We start from the raw sequence: 18,754 nt of genomic DNA on the forward strand, positions 1-18,754 counted from the left end.
TTTCTGCTGGAGTTAAGGATATATTAGTGTGCATGAGAAATGTTATTCCTCACAACATGTTTGAAGAGAAGGCAAGCTCCCATAATTGGTAACAATGGTAAATGTTGATAAATCTCGTTGCATCCTCACTTTGTGTTTCTACAGTGTGAAATGATATAAAAGTGCCAGGGGAAGGGTTAGAAGATCTCCATGTTCCTTCATCCCTGTACTTTTATTTGCTAAATGCAATATAGTGCTACTGTTATCTTGCCAGGAGTAGCTGGTGAGATGTGAAGCTTTTCATTTAGGGAGTTTCTGTGCCAGGGACACTTAAAATAATTTTAATTATAGCAGCATCTGTTAACCAAGGGAAAGCAGCTATTGAAACCTCTGCAGAACCTTACCTGTAGTTGTTCCACTGGTACCATGAAAATGTAACTATGTAGTCTTAATATTTCATTATTTCTTTCCATGATACACATAATTGTGTATGCAGATTATAAAAGGTATGTATAATTAGGGTCATCACATAAAATATTTAATTGGATTGGTAGTTGAAGATATTTGTACTATTTAATAATGTAGATCAATCTGACTAAGTTTCTAGAAAACGTTTGCTTTTTTTTTAGTTTTACATATGGCATGTTTCACTTTCCTTTTTTGAAGACCACACATTTGTGTCATCACATGAGCAATCTGAGAATGTCATGTCTTTTCTCTGGGCTTGTGAAGCTCACAGGCCTCCTCTGTGCCTTCAAAGAGAATTCTCACTAGCACCAGCCAGCAGGATTAAACCTGAAAACTGAGCAGATATAGAGAAACAATAAGTGAGAAGGGAAATGGATTCTTTTAGAGTAGAGGAAAAATAATAAGGCTGAAATGTTTTTATATTGTTGGTCTTTTACTTAGCTCTAGACCTACTTTGAGAATGCAGCAGGGACACAAATTAACTTTTCATGGTCAAAGGAGAAAATGGAAGCAAGAATTAAAGAAAGTGGTGAGAAAGCCATGATCTTTCAGAAAAATTAATTGTATAAAATAAGTCACTTAGAAAGCCATCTTTTACTTTGTCTATAAACACATCTGAAGTTTGCACTTATCTCATAATAAGTGTAATCAATTCTATACATCGAAAAATTCTGAGCCAGATGTTTTGCTCTGACCAGGCTTCAGCAAAATGCTTTTTGTGGCTCACCCGGATGACTTTGGTGTTTAACAGAGGCAAATTTTAAATAAGATCTAAAATATACTTCTTGTGCTTATTATGAAGCCTTTGTGTCTGGTTCTGTGATGTTGAGTCATGTGCATGATCTTAGTTCTTAAGTAAATGTGTGAAGTTTTGCAGAACTAAAACCTTTGATATACAAAGAAACAGCTAGAACCAGCAGATCTGGATTTCTTTTATCTTAAAATTGTGTTGATCCCTTTTGTTGTCAGGTAAGTATATTTTTGTCATTACAATTCTTCATTTTGTTACTATCCCTTATCTATTTAGGGTCCATCTCTGCTGTGATTTTTGTCAAGATTTTTTTCTGAATGGTACAGCTGGTTCATAGTATTTAATGTGGCAGAGAACCTGGAGGATGTAGGGTCAAGACCTGTGCTGCTTAAGGATTTTGAATAGCTAAGTCCCTGTCTCAGAGACCTCACACTTGGGGTTGTATTTTTATTTATTTATTTATTTATTTATTTATTTATTTTGCTTTAAAGAGGCTGAACCTCTTTTAGAAAAGAGGGAAATAGTGTCACCATGCAACTCTTCTCTGCTACAGCAGCAGGGCTAGTCATTTAATACCTTGATTTAGAACAGTGTTGCAATCTAGGAAACAGGTGGAGTTGCAACTGGTTAAGGTACTTTGGATATTAATGGCTTGGCTTGGAAGTGGAATTCTAAAGCTGTATATACTTTTTCTGTTTTAATTATGCATTCATTAAAAGCTTTTATACCCAACAGAATAAAGTAAATATTGTTTGATCTCCGTAGTGTGCTCCCAGACTGTAGATTTGCACAGCAGGGTCTTGATAATCTGAATAAATTGTATTTCCCCAAGGAGTTTATCTTTCAAATAAGGTCATAAAGAAATGCATTCTTTCCCCTTAGTTCTCCTTGTGCTTTTTCTGCTATTTATAACATGGAGCACAGGAATAGAGGTATATTGTAGTCTGCTGTGTACTTGGTTATGATTAACTCTAATTTATCAATCTGTTACATCCTTTTCTATGGCTTGTGCAAGGCAATTATTCTTTAAAGTACAAACGAATAAAGATGGTTTTGGAAGCAATTTAAACACAATGTTTATATCTATTTTTCCTGTTTGACAATTTATCATATCTCTATATTAAAATACAACTCTGTATCAAAATATTCACACTGTCACATCGTTTATTTTGAATATTTAATATTGTCATCTTTCAGATTATGTTTGTTTGTAGAATGTATTTTCTTTTATGAGGCTTTTAAATGTCAGCTCATTGTTGAATTGGTTTGGCATCTGAAGGTGGATACTACTGAATCAGAAGACCCTTGGTGTGGAGTAATAGATTCCCTTGCTTCAGTGCGGGGATGCACACTACATAGGGTGCATAGAATCTAAGGTAGTTTCTTATTTTAGAAGCAGACACTGTTAAATATTTTGGCCAATTTGTTTTGAGTTTACTGTGAGATTTCAGAACCATTTCAACTTAGTTTTAAGTGTTGTATCTTTCTTAGCCTGGATGTGTTTCAGCAGAGTAAAATACATCATATTAGAAGGGATAGAATCACTACCTTCAGTTCTTAGTGACAGTTCTGCTTGTGTTCATATTTCATCCTTCAGCTGAGAAAAGATAAGTAGTGTATACATAAAAGTTTATGAAAAAAGGGTTAAAAGTTTTAAAAATGTACATGATCCTGGTTTGTATTGCATGTTTTTTTCAAAGAACATTTATTTCAGTACAGTACCACAAGAAAGTCAGTCTCCCACTACTTTGAAATTTTGTAGTTGCTCAGTTCATGCAATATAATGATATCTGTGAAAGGCAGAGACTGCCAGTACTCTTACTCATGACCACGCCTAAATTTCCTGTTTAGTAACCTATTTCACTATTTACCAAAGTTTTAAATTCAATTAAGGTTTTAGGATGAAAAATCTATTCAACTCAGGCTGAGCTGACAGTGATGGCTTTGATCCTTCCTGTGGGATTTCTTTAAAGCTAGAAGATAAGGTGCATTTTTCTTGCAACTAACTTACATACTTAATTTTAGACTATTTTGGAAAGTTTCACCATTTATAAGAGCAAAGTTATGTGATCAGAAATGAACATTACTGATTCTAGGCCAAGGCCAGTTTTAACAAAACACACTTTTAGTATTCATTAAGAAGCAGACTGTAAGTTCAGCAGGTAACTAATGCATTATGTTAGGAAGCATCAAAAATCATCTGAAATTTAGCACTGAAAATAAGTAAACACAAAACAAATAATAAATAAATAAACAAACACACATGCATAAATAAACATCTGAAATAAATTATTACATGCAGTATAAATAACTAGTGAGATTTTGTTTATACACCCATAAGTATATTTGGCCTCTTCAACTGTTAAGAAAGCTTTCATAAAAACAACTTCAGTTGCTGCTGATTTGAGAGACTAGGGGAGTTTGGAGTTCATGAAAAATATCCAAACCTAAAATGAAGGCTTACCAGTGTCATTCAGATTTCACTGAAGAGGTGAATATTTTTCAGGGGTAGATTGCGTGGTGTGTCTCATTACTGGTTCTCTCTAATAAGGATTCTATTATGAAATCGCCAGTATTTTCCTCCTCTGAAGTCTGCTAAAAGCCACCTCTCCTCAACCGACACTCAGTGGGGTTTGACCAGGCATGTATTTTAGTGGGACTGTTGATCCTCAGCTCACAGTACTTGATTATTTAATCACTTATTTATTTATGTCCCTAGACATAGCCATTGACCACAAAAGAGCTCAATAAATACATGCTGAGCTCTTCTAAATTTCCTTCTGGCATTTGGGATTTATTCAATCAGCAACTTCTTTGAAAAGATAGTGTTTTGAACCAGGCACAATAAACTGTGGTTGTTCCTTGTCAAATACTGTGATGTTTGCTTTGATTAGACTCCTGTGTGTTGTTGCCACCATTGCCATGGCCATCACAGGAGTGGGGTTGTGAGGTGCTATCTGTGATCTGAAGATACTAAATCACCAAGAAGCAAGCGCACAGACCAGATATTTCTCATGTAAAATTCATTCTTTTCTCTTTTTTCAACTGCAGTTTTATCCTTACCTCCTCTGTGTTAGTGTGAGGAGGAGCTGACACTAGAATAGCTGTGGCTTTTGGGATGATGGCTGTTAGTGCTTGTTCTGACAGTGTAAAGAACTTACCTTTGTTCTTCCAAGAAAACCGTGGGAAACTCTTATGCAGAAGCCTAAGTAGATAATGAATAGGATTTATCTTTAGTGTACAACTCTGCTAGGGAAGGTGCACTGTTCAGACTGGGAGATTATGTAACAAGCAGGAACCTCCACAGGAATTTGATTCCATTTCCTCCAGTACTGACTCCTCTAAGCAGGTTAAAAAATTCTTTCTCCACTCTCCATTGCATATGCATAAACAGCTCCACAGTCATCAGGACAGGCACCCAATTCACACGTTCAAGATGTAGTCCATAAAACATTCCAAAAAAACCCCTCTTCGCACTTTCCCATCTTCCCTGTTGCTCTGCTCTATCTGCCAGCCGTGCAGCTCATTTGACATTTACAAGATTTCTTGTCAGTTTCATTTGGTGCTGCCATTCCATCCAGCAGAGCAGTGAAAGTGAAATTGACTTAATTTAGTCTGTTTCTCTTCCTTGCTCCAGTCCCCGTGTTAACTCACCGGCAAAGTGAGACTGACGAGGCTCCTTGTCATTCTCACACATGGGGCTGGTCAAGGAGAAGGCGGCTGATAGGGAGCAATGCGGTAAATTGGAAGATGAAAACCAGGATTGCGGAGGAGAGAGGAAGAGAGCATGCAGCAAGAACAGAGAAAATGGGTAAACATGATTATTTCCCAGGTGCCCTGGGTACTTTCGCCTAATAGAGGTGGATTCTTGGCCCATTCCCTGAAGGGAGGAAACAGTGTGGTCTAGAACAGCAGTAGTTAGTTGTCTAGATACTAATTTATGAGGGATGCCAAGTTGAAAACATTTAGCCCATAAATATCAGTCCTCTGTTAGCAGGATGGACAAAGCTTCCTGCCTTGAGCTACTGTAGCTTTTGTCTCCTCACATTTTCAGCTGCTAGATGGAGAGGGAAAAGGAGTAGGAGGCCAACATCCATTATATGTTGGTGCCAGTAAGGGTTGGGAAAAAAAATAAAGGGTTCATTTGTTCATTGAAGAAAAATTAATACCAAATAAAATGTAGTTCAGGATCTTGTATTTTGTGAGGTTTCATAGAACAAAAAGTGCTACACAGGTTCTCTAGTTCAGTCAAAACAGTAAATAATGAACAAACAATTGCTTTGTAACAAACCGTTGTAGTTAAGAAATACATTTTTTAAATCCACTTGTTAGCTCCTGTGAGCTCTTGATGTACAGTGTAAATCATGGTGGTTTATTACATTATGTACTAATCCATATTTCTTACAGATGCTTTATGCATATATAACCTTAGGAGTTGCAATATAAATTAGTACTATAATATTTATTTGCATATGCACTGGTAACACTTACATATACATTTTGAATGAGGCTGTGTTAATTAACTTCAAGTTATATTGCCTTCCTTCTCCATAGCTCCAAAAGAATAAGCTTTTTTCATTATCTGATATCGGTGGATTTTTATATTCTCTGTTTTGTGCTTGTGATATTTTTGTGACATGTATTTTGTTTGCTTCATCCATTTAGGAATTAAATAGTTTTAATTACTTGGACCTGTACAAGCTTGCGGATCTTTTCAACCTCACTTTGTTGGAGAATGCAGTCATTGGTTTCTTAGTAAAGCATCTCTCTGAGCTATTGAAGAGTCATCCTGAAGAAGTTCTGGCACTCCCATACTGTCTTCTTCGAGAGGTTTTTAAAAGCGATAGACTCACTTCGCTCAGTGAAGAACAAATCTGGCAGGTAAGGAGATTGGTGAACAACCAGAATGTGTGACACTCTATAAACCATAGCAGTAATCTGTTGTTTTGAAACCCTGGAGCAATCTCGAGGGAGAATAAGCACTTGAGCAAAAACTGTGAATAACAACTGAGGGAAATTTCTAAATGAAATTCTAAAAATGTTGTGTTGTGTTAATGCAATTACTTTGTTTGAAAGATAAATTTGTCATGCTGTTTAACTTCTGCTACTTAAATACAGCCAGAGATTTTCCTCCAGAATCAACTTCTTTGATGGGAAGAGATGGCTGATGCATGCAATTCAATTATAATTGCCTCTGATGAGGCTAGTGCCGTGGGTCTGGTGGCAAAACTGCTTCTGCAGTCTCTCTCATTCACTTCAGACTAATTTAGCTGTATAACTTCAATAGTCATTGAAATTGTTTGGGCTGCTTCAGCTGACTTTGCCTGAAGCGAATGAATCATCACACACGCAGCTCTGCTCCAAGATGACTGGAGGCTTCAATGGAAGGTTTGTGGCAAGAAGCCTGAGATCACTTCCTTTTAAAAAGCTGGATCTTGAAAAGGACCAGGTTGCTAGCCATGAAGTATTAACAAGATAAAAACATTGTGTTGTGACCTTTAGTGTGTATGGGCTGGGAGAAAACCTAATGTGAGAAAAACACATAGCCTATTAAGAGAAACACAAAAACTAAACCAAAATCTGTCCTTGGAAATGTTCCCATTGTATGTCTGTAAAAATTCACTATGAAGTGGAAGGAAACCTCTGTAATATTGATTATCCAGAGATGTCTTTCTGTTTCTTTTTTTGCTGTCATGCTTTAGAGAGGAAAATATTTCTGTGTATTTCAAGGTAGAAGGAAATTTGCTGAAAATAAACCTATGCATTCCCTTTAGGAAGTGGGTTATATTGGTCCAACAGAGAATGTGATTCAGAAGACCGATTTATATTTCAACACCTGTTATTTATCTGTTTATCTTTTGGATTATTCTAAGGAAATAACTACATGTAGATGTCATCAGTTTCTCAAAGTGTTAAGTGTGTATTCATCAGTGAGATGCTTCATGTTCTGTGGATGAATAATGTCATGCAGGGTAAAATATTCATTCTTTAAAAAAATGTCAGGTTAAATTCTTCAAACCAAAAAACCAGTATGAAGATGTAACATAACCCTTCAGTATTGTAGCAGGCATATTTTTTTTCAAAATTTGGAGGCTTTAGATTATGGAGTACATTACAAAGTTTATATTTTCTGCAAATACCAAAATAAAATTCGGCTTTTTCCTGTCCTAGTCTCTGGAGGATGCCTGTACAACCGAACATGTACAACACTACACAGGATGATGGGCTGTGTTTTGTTTAGGTTTTTCAGGCACACCACACTGGAGTCTTAGCCCATATTCCCTTTATCAGAAACAAGTTTTGATGTAAAAGTTTATGCATGGAGCATGGATGATTGGCTGATTTGGTTTCATCATAATTTCTCTGCATGGCCAGTGAAATCCCCTAGCTACATGCTTGGGTATGCTCTTGCTAGAAGAGTTTCTGTGGGAAGCCATACAAGTATAACTTAATACTTGCTCAGTAATACACCCTCTGTAACCTGCTGTAATGATGTTTGGTAAGTGGGAGTTTTTAAATCCTGTCTAACTGTCCTGTTCTGCAAGAAGGACTCAGACTTGGAAGTAATTTTCATAACTGTGCACTCCAGTCAACGAACACTTCATGAGGCAAATATGACAAAGCTTCTATTTCTGTTGCAGGGTCACACTGGGGAGAGATATTTATAGGTAATATGCTGCTTTCTGAGTGACAACAAACTCCACACTGTCCATTTAAGAGTTATCATATTTGCCTCTCTAATGGTTACTAATGCTGTTCCGAAGATTTTTTTTAAACTAGTTTTCTGCTGCAGGCAAAATGTGCATGCATCTTTTTAATTCAGTTTGTGAAACCAGGAATAAATATATATTTATAAATATTCCAGGTCCCTAGAATGGATTAAAAGTCACATATAAATATTTACCAATTTGGGCATTCAGAAGGCAATAAGAAACTGGTTTTTTGCTTTATCTTAGTAAATAAGTAATTCCCTCATAGTCAACCCAATAGAAGAAAATCAAATCAGACCAGCTATATTGCCTCAAGTGTAGTTAAGTTCATCATTTTTTGCTAAGGTTATAGTGGTAATGCAATATACCATGGAAGAATCTAATATTCAGCCCAGGGTGAAGATTGGGTATGCCAGAGGATTAGTGTCAGGGTGCTTTATAGAAGTGAAACTTGATGGACAGGCTGGAGACAGATCTACAGAATCTCATTAAATTGCTGAATTGTTCATTACTGAGCGCTCTCACTGTAATAAAGTGCTCATTGACTTTGACAAATCCCCATCCCATGTCTTAAGGAAGAACAGCAAAGCAAGAGGTGTTGGGGAAGCTAGAGGAAATTGGCACAAAGTGGGGCAGGTAATAGAAAAGCTGATGGGGGGATGCTACCATTTGATTTATCTGTCTTACCTGTGACTAGTGTGGCCTCTGCACATACACATGGCTGCATGTCACAGCGTGTCCCCAAGGCACCTTTGCTGGTAGGGCTGCCATGAAGCCCTAAGCACAAATTAAAGCTTCCCTCAGAGAACCTCTGGAAAGGGTGCCAATGTCTGCAGAGAACGTTTTTTTACATCAGTTTGAATTCCCAATGTTCACTGGGTGATCTGATCCTAGTGTACATAAAGGTGGTTATTTTAATGCATTAAAATGTGTGTGTGGAGTGATGCTGAAATATGATTTAAACTGAAATGACTGCAGCTCTTACCTGTCATACTTGGGATTTTTCTAGGCTACTAATTCACAATTGGCTAGTTCTAGTGAGTATGGTGAAATATAATTGTGAACAAAGCAAATCTGAGAAAGTTAAACAGTACTATTAGTGGCAGTGTGCTAGGATATGGATTAATGCCAACTACTACAGAAATTCCTGTTGATTTTTCAGACTCTTTGGCTTGATGTGTCTTATTTTAAGTGGAGACAATAGACAAGGACTATAGTATTTCTTTAAACAAAAAACAAAAAGCCCACTAGAAAGTCTGTGTAGGCTGTGAAATTGGATCAATTTTTTGAGTCTCCTCAATCAGATCTTTGTTAGGTAAGCTAAGCCAGTAATTGTGATTATTGGTTGATATAAGATTTGTTTTTATGGTTGATTTTTACATTTTATTAGCATGTGAGATTGTGAAATATTTTTTTGTATATAAGAAATTTTTGTCAGCTGCATTAAAATGTGTAAAGCTGAGCCAGTGACATGGAAAAAAGGATTAAATAAAAAAAAGGAAGAAAACAAAGGAAAGAATCATGAAGAAGTTGGAGGAAAAGAAATTATTTTTTCTGGTTTGTTCTTCTTCATCACAACCTGTGAAGCACCCTTCTTTTTTCCACAGGAAGCAGTCATGATGAGGACATAAATGTCTAGTTTATCATAAAATGAAAAGTGAATCTTTTCATTATTGACCATTATAAGAAAGATTCATTGGCTGTACTCCAAAGAAGCAGGTGAATTCTTTGCCTTGATATTTGAAAAAGTAACCCTCTAAGATGGAACATGTTGCCAGAGAAATATAGCAGTAGAGGGCTTGTTGGAACCTTAGCTAGCAGCAGGCAAGCTGAAGATTTAAGTAAAAAACTAATGTTAGCTTTAGTTATGATATAATTATGCCTTATGTTTGTTATTAGAAACTTCAGTGTCATGAGGCTTAAATATTTATATTTCAAATATGCTAATGCTTACAGAGAGGAGTATTTACTGGATTATTCTGTCTCCCTGCAGTAGATTGGTCAAATGGTTCTGTATTAAATACTGCACATGGTCCAAGGTAGACTCTTAAATCATTCTTGGAAAAAAAATCTTAATGTGAGATCTGTATAGATTAGTTTCTTCCATCTCTGCTACTGTATAAGTAGGTTGTTAAAGGATACATATAATTTTTAAACAGCCAGCAATAAAAGCAGATCAGTTTTACTATTTGTCAAGATTTCTTCGGAAGCAAAGGTTAGAAGTTTTCCCTTGATTTTCTTTGGGTTTTGGATTTTTTTTTCTTTTTTTTTTTTTTTTTTTTCCTCTTGCCAAGCAGCTTGGTTTCTTGGTAATCAACTGATAAGGAAGCAATCTAGGAAAAACTGGTAGATAAAACTGCATGAGTGGTTTATTCAGCTGGAATGCATGCAAATGTGTTGTGCCTCTTCCAGGGCTAGTCTCCTAAGACATTCTAGCCCTGTTGAGTTCCTCCTGTTGTGTAACTTCTGAACTTGAGTTCGTGAAGTACATGTTCCGTGTGTGAAAGTGTAACACTGGTTATTCCTTTTCTCCCTGTGGATGTGCAAAAACACATTTTTTGTGTTTGATGTCTCTACTGGAGAAGAGTCATAGCTTGAATAAGTAGAAAAATAAAGGACAAGAAGACTGCAGTGCTATAGGCCAATATGATGATTTTAATGTATCTTTTATAAAAATAATAAGTGTACAAATCCAGTTTTCTTATTAACATCCTGTTTATCCTCTTCTGTGCCCTATTTTCAACAGCCTTTTCTTACACTTGAGCTCCATTTTGGATTTCCTGATGTAATTTGTGAAGGGCCAAAATTGTTCAGCAGAAATCCCACAGTTCAGTGCTGTAGGAAATTTTGTGGTGTACATATTTTGGCAGCCTGCTATGATGGAACAGTTTGGTGCTGATGACAGATCCAAAGACATCTTCCATACATCTCCAATGATGCACACATTTACCTAAGCAGAACAGCAGTTTCTGAAGTGGGTTGTCATGTTGTGGTGCAAGCTTGCCTCTCCTTCAGAGCAGTACTTGATTTTTTTTTTTCTGTCAATCTTTTGGTATTGCAGAGCAATTTTTCATATGGAGAGAGCAAAAGTAATTTTTCTCAGGGGTGTATATATATTTTAATGAAATGTGGCCTAAGTGCTTTACTAAATGTGAACTTAAGTTTTACTGCCAAACAAGTAACAACATAAAATATATGTGAAGGAAAGCATCTCAGTAATCAATGTTGTGTTTAAGCAGTATATTAGTCTTTAATTATTCAAGAAATAAGCTTAAGTGCTCTCTTGGGCAGTAAGTGAAATAATGTCTACTCTAATGCTTGTTTCTAGTGAGTATTTACCCTGAGAGGAAAACTACCTCTCTAAAATGTGGCTGTCAGCCTCTCATCAAGAAAGGCATAGAAGAGAAAAAAGAGGCTTGATGCATGTCAAGGCTGCGGTGAATTTGTGAGGCTAATTGAGAAAATTAACATATTGCCCATGCATGTTTTGCTGTGCTTTTACCTCCTTTTTTGTACCCCTTTCATGAAAGTCTGCATAAAAGTACCAGAGAGCCACCTGTGAATGCCAGTATCCAGCATACTACGTCTGTGATGGTTGCACTGTGCGTATCATGACTAGCTGCAAGCAAAATCACACAGTTACCCTTGAATAAAGGTAGTGTGGAAACATCACCTGTGATAGGCGGCAGGTTTCCCTTTCCTTAGTCTAATCCTCATAAAAATAGGTATCTCACATGAATTGACTCTGTACACTGGTGTATTCCTTACAGTCTCTCCAGACTGCGTGGGATTAATTTTTCTAAGTGTAGGCATGTGCAGTATTCTTGGTAGGACATCCATTATAGGTAAGCCAAACTGGCAGATGTGGCCCAAGATCTGCAAGGAGGTCAGTGTCCACTGGAACTGCAGGCTGGCCAGGGTTCATGCAGCATACAAAGGGTCAAGCAGTGGATGTAGGCAGCAGAAACTCACACTGTTCAGCTGATGTGCTCAGGTCACACACTATTTTCCTGAAATAATTTCTGTATCGTTTGTAACAGTGATGGCATTTTGGCTTACAGAGAATATGAATGCTGTCCCTGTTGGCACCATTCCCTTATTTTATGAATCACCTTTCCCCTTTGTCTGCTTTGGCTTAATTCAAATGGGCCCTTAATCTTGTCCTTTACAGCAATATCTTGTGAACTTTATAAATGCTTTTGTTCTGAACTTTTAAAAGTTTCAGAATCCTGTTTTTTGAATATTAGCTAATATTTTTACAGTTATTTTTCAAGTATAACGATATAGAAAGCAATTTTCAGTATTAAAACTGTTAGTGGCAACTGTGTGTTCTTCTAATTTTTTTTTTTATGCATGTCAGTTCTAATCAGAAAACTTGATTAATTTGCTGGTATTGTTGCGAGCATTGGAGAATTACTAGAGAGCATTACTTTTGTCTTGCTATCCTACAGTAATATTGCCTCAACTTTTTTATCCTAGATTACCATCAGAAGCGCACAAAGCTTCACACCAGTATTTAGGAAGGTTGCTGTGCTCACAGCTCTTGAATTTACGTCACTTCTTCAGCTAAGCAGTGGATGTGCATTTTGATTTAGAAAGCCAGGAAAAGACACCAAGGTGTCCCCATAGCAAGACTTCTTCTGTGTTACTTCATTTTACATTTGAATTTGTCTGCTGTGGGGGGATTTGTATTGACTGTTGCACTCTTTGTGGTTCAGATCTGTTGGAGATTATCTGAAGTATAATTGTACAAACATACAGGTATATATGGTTGCATTAAAAAAAACAAACAAAAAACTGCTGAAGCTGTTTTGAAAGCCAGGTGTGACTGAAAATATACATCAATTTTTATGTTAAAGAAATAATGTAAAGTCTAAATGATGCCTTGAGAAGGCTGACCTAGAACAGAGACTAGACAGAGTTAAGAATAAGGTATTTATGAAAAGGCGTTAAAGTATCCACCTTGGGCAGTACAAGAGCCTGGCCAGGGCTACACCCAAGATGGATTCAAAAATGGTCAAAAAATGGACAACTGGTCATGAGGTCTCACATTTTTATAAGTTTTGGTCCATCTGCATATTTGGGTTAATTCTTCAATTACAGCTTCAAGTGATGAAGTCCAATCCTTCTTGTTTTCTCTCTTCAGTCCATCATTGTTTATGTTTTTGGGCCTGAAACTTGTAGCAATTGTTCTTGGTATCAAGTTGTAAAAGGAATTGTTTTGTCTACCTACACTGTGAAGAGAGTTTTCTAAGACTTAATATGAAGCTCAGAACTACACACCTAGGCAGCACAGAACCTGGAAAATATGGCAGCTAAAGCTTAAGGCATCATAAAATCCACAGATACCATGGATGATCAAATATGACAGTCTGTTGTTACTATCTTAGTTAATGTCATTCATTCAGAGATATAAATGTTAGTAATCTTTACTCTTTCAAAATCTTAGTAAAACTGTTTAACACTGTTTCCAGTGGATTTAAGCTTGTGGAAAATGATAGGAAATTAGAAACTCTTCTGAGAATTCCAAGCTCTGTGTTTCAACAGATTTTCCTTCGGGAGCTGATAGAGGCATTACTTTTATTTGTAACCGCAAAGCCAAACAAGATGGTGGAAGAAAATTGATTTCCATGTTTCCAGAAACAGTGCCCATGGTCATCAATGTGTTAAGACAGCTAGAATCTAATTATGGATTAAGCACCCAAAGTGCACCAAGTTAGATGTAGTAAAGTCGCACTCATGTGTCTAGACTTGCTAACAAGTGTGTTGGTTCAGCACCACTGCTGAGATCTCACGAGCAGTTGCCCTGTGCTATCACTGCCTCCCCAGGATCAGGAGACTGGCAGCTCCAGGAAGGTGAGGAGGCAAGGAGAGAGAAAAGCAGTGTCACTCCTGCACAGCCTTTCTTACTCTAACTGGGACACCCTTGGCAGCTTCCAGATGTGCAAGTGAGCTGCAGAGCTGGAGGTTTCCTTGCCTTGTGACAAAGGGTTCCTTTTATGCCTTTTATCACTTCGGACTCCCTTGTGCCAGGGAGAAGTGGAAGAAATTATGATAAATACACTTGTCAAGAAGATCTTAAGAACCTTTCCTGTGAAGTGGCTTCCAAGCTAGAGGTCTGTGTGGGATAGTAATGAAAGATCGAAAGATCACAGTCTCTGAAGTGAAAAACTGTGCTGAAGAGCTTTCAAAGTGCTCTTTTAGGGTGGAGCCTATTTTAATGTTTGAGTGCAACTGTATAGGTCATAATTTTACAAGGTTTATCTTCTAGCAGCTACAGGTGTTTCAGTTTGCTCCAGGTATTATTTAGTAGGTTTATATAATAAATTTATGTTTGTTTTAATCTTGTAGTGGGGAAGCTGTGACATTCCCAATTCATTAGTTACATTTTGGATCTCAAATGCAATTACAAATGTGGTTCTAAGTGTTTAAGTCACTTTTTGAAAGAAATAGCTTTCTTAGAACAATTAGTTGATTTTTAAAAATTAATGCAGGACTCATTTGTTTAAGCAGTGAGTTAATCTGAAGCCTATCGTGGGGATTAAATCAAAGTCAATAAAACTGACTGAAGGAGTGGGGGTTGTTCGGTTTGGAGAAGGCCTCAGGAAGACCTTATAGTGGTTTTTCAGGATCTAAGAGGGCATACAAGAAAGATGGAGAGGGATGTTTTTCAAGGGCATGTACGGATACAATAGGGAAAAATGTCTTTAAACAGAAAAAGAGTAGATTTGGATCAGAGATACAGAAGAAATTCTTTGTTGTGAGGGTGGTGAGGCACTGGCAGAGGTTTCCCAGACAAGTTGTGGATGTCCCATCCTTGGCAGTGTTCAAGATGAGGTTGGATGGAGCTTTGAGCATCCTGGTCCAATGGACACTGTCCATGACAGGGGGCTGGAACTAGGTGATCTTTAAGGTCCATTCCAATCCAAATTGTTCTGTAATTTTGGCTGGAAAATTTGACGTCTGTGGTTTTGTAGTAACATAGTGTGTTGAACACATGCATATTTATAAACCAGCTAAGGAGAGCATATGATTTGAAGTACTTTTTTGTGTGTGACCAAAGATATTAATGACATAGAAGTCCTGTATAGCTGTTGTAAAGATTATTATAGAAAATGATACATTTTTTTGTGATTTGTTGGATTTGCCTATTAAATCCCTAGAAAATTATACCCTAACAATAGGGAAGAAAGGAATAGGAATCCTTTTACATTCAAGAACCATTTACACTAATTTTCACAAAGCTGAATTGCATTTTTATAGAATTTTATGCCTATTTCATTTTCTAACAATTTTTTACTGATGAAAGCTTGTAGATTCTTGTCTCTGTAGTGAGCTGCTACACTTCTAAAATATATTTAAGAGGGAAAAATAACAAGACAGGAATAGCAATAAACACAGTGTGTATCAGATGGTGAAAATTGTCTTTTCTACTTATTAATTATGTACCAGCAACTTACTTTATTGCTAATGTGGCTATATAAAGTTTCAATGCACTTGATGTCAATTTGAATGTTTTCTCTAAAAATAAAAATGAGCACTTCTAGATTTTGAAATGATGGCTGCTGGAGGTAGGTCCTTTCCCACCTCCCCTGTTCTCTGTCCTTACCCTGTTTCAGAAAAGATAAATGCTATCATAAACCCTAATCTCCTCAAACTGAAATCAAATCACAGTTAAGACCCCTAGTTAAACAGCTTTGTTTATGAAGAGATAAGTTTCTGCTCTTTGCAGCTTCAGAAAAGCTTACCAGATGTAAAGCACCTAGCAATGTTGGCTCTACCATCACAACTAATAATGGAGGATCCAAACTTGAGCATTTTGTGATGCATTTGAAAAGGGATGCAAGAAGATTTTGCCTCAGAGCTTCTTGCCATTTGATCCAGTTATTAAAGAGAGGCAGGTTTTATGGACCTGTGAAGCTGCATTTTAGGAATGTTGATGTGACGATGCAGAGCGACCCTGAGTCCCCAGGCAGTGCAAAGGAGCGCTGCTTTATTGCAAAAACCAGGCCTTTAAAAGCAGTTAGGCCTTTATCAGTTACATAGTTTAAAATCATAACAAGCATAATTCAACCAACCACCATATACCATGATGTGAACACGTGATGGTTACATAACTTGTTTTTCTGCCTCTAATTCAGCTGAGTCACTTTCCCATAGTCTTTTTCTGCCTGAGCCGTGTTTTTGAACCTTTGTAAGGTTTTACCTATATGCAACATGTTTATGATGAGGAGATTTCCTTGTCTTTTCTAACTCTCTGTGTCTGGACTTGTTTCAGAGGAAAATGTTGAGATTGCGTCTCTTGGAAAAGTGAGATTGAGTCTCTGGATGCCATATTTTGGATTTGGTTTTATTGCTTTGCTCTGGTTTTGTTGGCTTTACATTGTCACCCTCCACACTCCTTTTTGATGATCTTGCTAAAATAAAATTTACCTTGATTGCAAGAGTAAGTAGAGCCTTTCCAGTGTGATCATTCCCAGCTCATTTATTTTATGTGTATAGACTCCCAGGTGTGACATCCATTGCAGACAGGAGAACAGAGTGGCTGTGAGTTGTGGGGTAGCTGTAAAGTCTGTTGCAATAGGAGCTATACAGCTTTTAAACACACACTTGTACATGTGGAGCATCATTGAGAGGGGTTGCAAAGGACCTTGCCCCTTCTGTCACAGTGGAAGAACCAGTTAGGTGCGAGAAGCACATTTGTGCCTTGGTAGAGAAACTCCAAGTGACTGTAGAGGAAACTCCTCCATGGTTTGAGTACCTGTTTACACAAGAGCAGACTTCTCTTGAGGCACACTATAGGACAGTTTTGTCTTTGCTACTTCAAGGTTAAGAAAGGATGCAGTGCTTATTGCCTGTGTGGAGATGCGCTTTTCAGCTGCAAAAATATCTCAGCTAGTTCTGGCAGATGATACTTAGGGAACTGTTTAGTCCTCACTTTCAGATACCTGCATATCACCAGACTTTGTTCTGTGGCATGAGCACCAAAATTTTCACGGGATTTTTTGTAGTGGAATAAAGAGACTCAGTTGGACAGATTGAGGGGACAGAAGATTTTGATTAAGACACCTAATATTTCCCTTAGTTCCCATTTTGAGAAAGTGATTGAAATGTAAACTTCTCTCAGGGAAGCCTGAGTTTTACTGCCTATAAATTGCTTTTAGATGCTTGGAAGGAATGTTCTGTATAATTTTCAAGTTCAGATTCCCCAGAAGGTGTAAAATGGCAAGCTTTCATGAGCTGTGATAATTTACAACATCTGAGAGTTTACTTTCTGTCTGTACCTTACTTCACTTTGAGCTCCAGTAAATGAGAAGTTTGGTTTTTCTATTATAGTGACTCATTACTTTAATATGATTGCTTACTATATATAATGTAGCTCAGCTAGCCTTTTGTAAAGCTGATTTGTGACCAGAGTTATTTTGTTGTAAGTCTAAAAAGATGGAATATCTTTATTGAGTTTAATCAATGTCTTCTAAGTAAACAACTTACTCTCATGGCCAGTAAATGTAAGAAATGGAGAAAGTGTGTAAAAGAAGTGAATACAATTCTGAAAGCATACATTCTATTATTTACTGTTATAATAAAGCTGGCACTTTTTTCTATGTGTTTCGTAGGAAACACATACATGAAAAAATGAAACTAGCACTGTCACAAACCTTTTTCATAAAATTACATCCCTTTTGAGGAGGCTGCTATAATTATGTAGCACTAGGGACGAAGGAAGCTTGCAGTAAAACACTGAACTGACAGTGCAAGGGACTATACTTGGGTGGTGGAGAGTTTGACTTTGGATAAAGAATTCCTGTCTTTCTCACAAGAATGTTGGGCAGAAACAATTATTAAAAATTTCTGAGACGGAAATAGAGGTGTTAAAATTGTTACTCCTGGAGCTGTTTGAGTAAGAAATCTGCCAAAGATGTGTAGGTTGTGTTTTCCTCCTTGCACCTATTGAAACACTATGCAGGACAATATTTTTGTCTAGCAGCAATTAGTGATAGATGCTTTACTGCTTAAATGCTTTAAGAAGATAGATCTTATCAGAACTTGAGAAAAATTGAGAAATATTTTTAATACATTGTGATTCATTTTATTGCTGTGAATTTTTATAAGTGTTTGTTTTTAATACACTTGCATTATCTGTCTCTGCTTTAATTACAGGATAATATCATGAAATGCGTAATTTTTGGTGCTAGACACTTCAGCCAATAACTCTCCTTGCTGCAGTGTTTTTCAGCTGAAAGATCAAAATCAGATTTTTGCCTCTTACAAAGTGGCTTACAGAGTGCAGGGCTCTGCAGCATTTTGAAAGTTGCAGGTTGTCACCATGACATCACATAAATCCCAAACCAGCAAACCAGCCAAGAGATATAGCATTTCTAATTTAGACTAAGAATTCCCTGTGTAGTACTCTGGACAAATCCACTGCAGCTTTTGTGGAGCCTGATCGGAGGTCAGGAGGACATACTCTAACAAGTGCTTTCACTCTCCAGAGATAATGAACCTTGGTGTTCTTTAATCTTCCTTTGGGGCTGTGTATTTCCTGAAGTCAATTCATTTATATTTGGCTTCCCTTTTTATTGCCTGAGCCAATCACTCAGTCCTCCAAGCCCTGTCCATCTGTGAAGCTGAGTCTGACTGCATCACATTGATAATATTTGGGTCTGGAAGGATGCATAGTTTTTCTTTCCTGCCAGCTGTGATCTCAGTCTTCAGTTTGGGAACAGACTTCAGGGGTGCCCATGTATACAATGCCAGTGCCACTGCTGAAGCAGAGGTCTAGCGATAGTGTGGAGTTGGCTGGGTAGGAGTTGGGCACAAATAGCAGAACGACAGGATCTTTGAA

General features: G+C 37.2%; 1 protein-coding gene across 5 annotated transcripts in view; it reads left to right on the forward strand.

Moving 5' to 3' along the window:
- Window positions 1-18,754, forward strand: part of KLHL32 (kelch like family member 32) — a 122,078-nt gene that overhangs the window by 76,307 nt on the left and 27,017 nt on the right. For all 5 annotated transcript variants that reach the window (XM_058836876.1, XM_058836879.1, XM_058836878.1 and 2 more), the window contains one exon: window positions 5,864-6,079. In XM_058836876.1, coding sequence (XP_058692859.1) covers window positions 5,864-6,079 — 216 coding nt within the window. The remainder of the gene's footprint in view (window positions 1-5,863; window positions 6,080-18,754) is intronic.

The sequence above is a fragment of the Poecile atricapillus genome, chromosome 3 (assembly GCF_030490865.1).
Source record: "Poecile atricapillus isolate bPoeAtr1 chromosome 3, bPoeAtr1.hap1, whole genome shotgun sequence".
Classification (NCBI taxonomy): Eukaryota; Metazoa; Chordata; class Aves; order Passeriformes; family Paridae; genus Poecile; species Poecile atricapillus.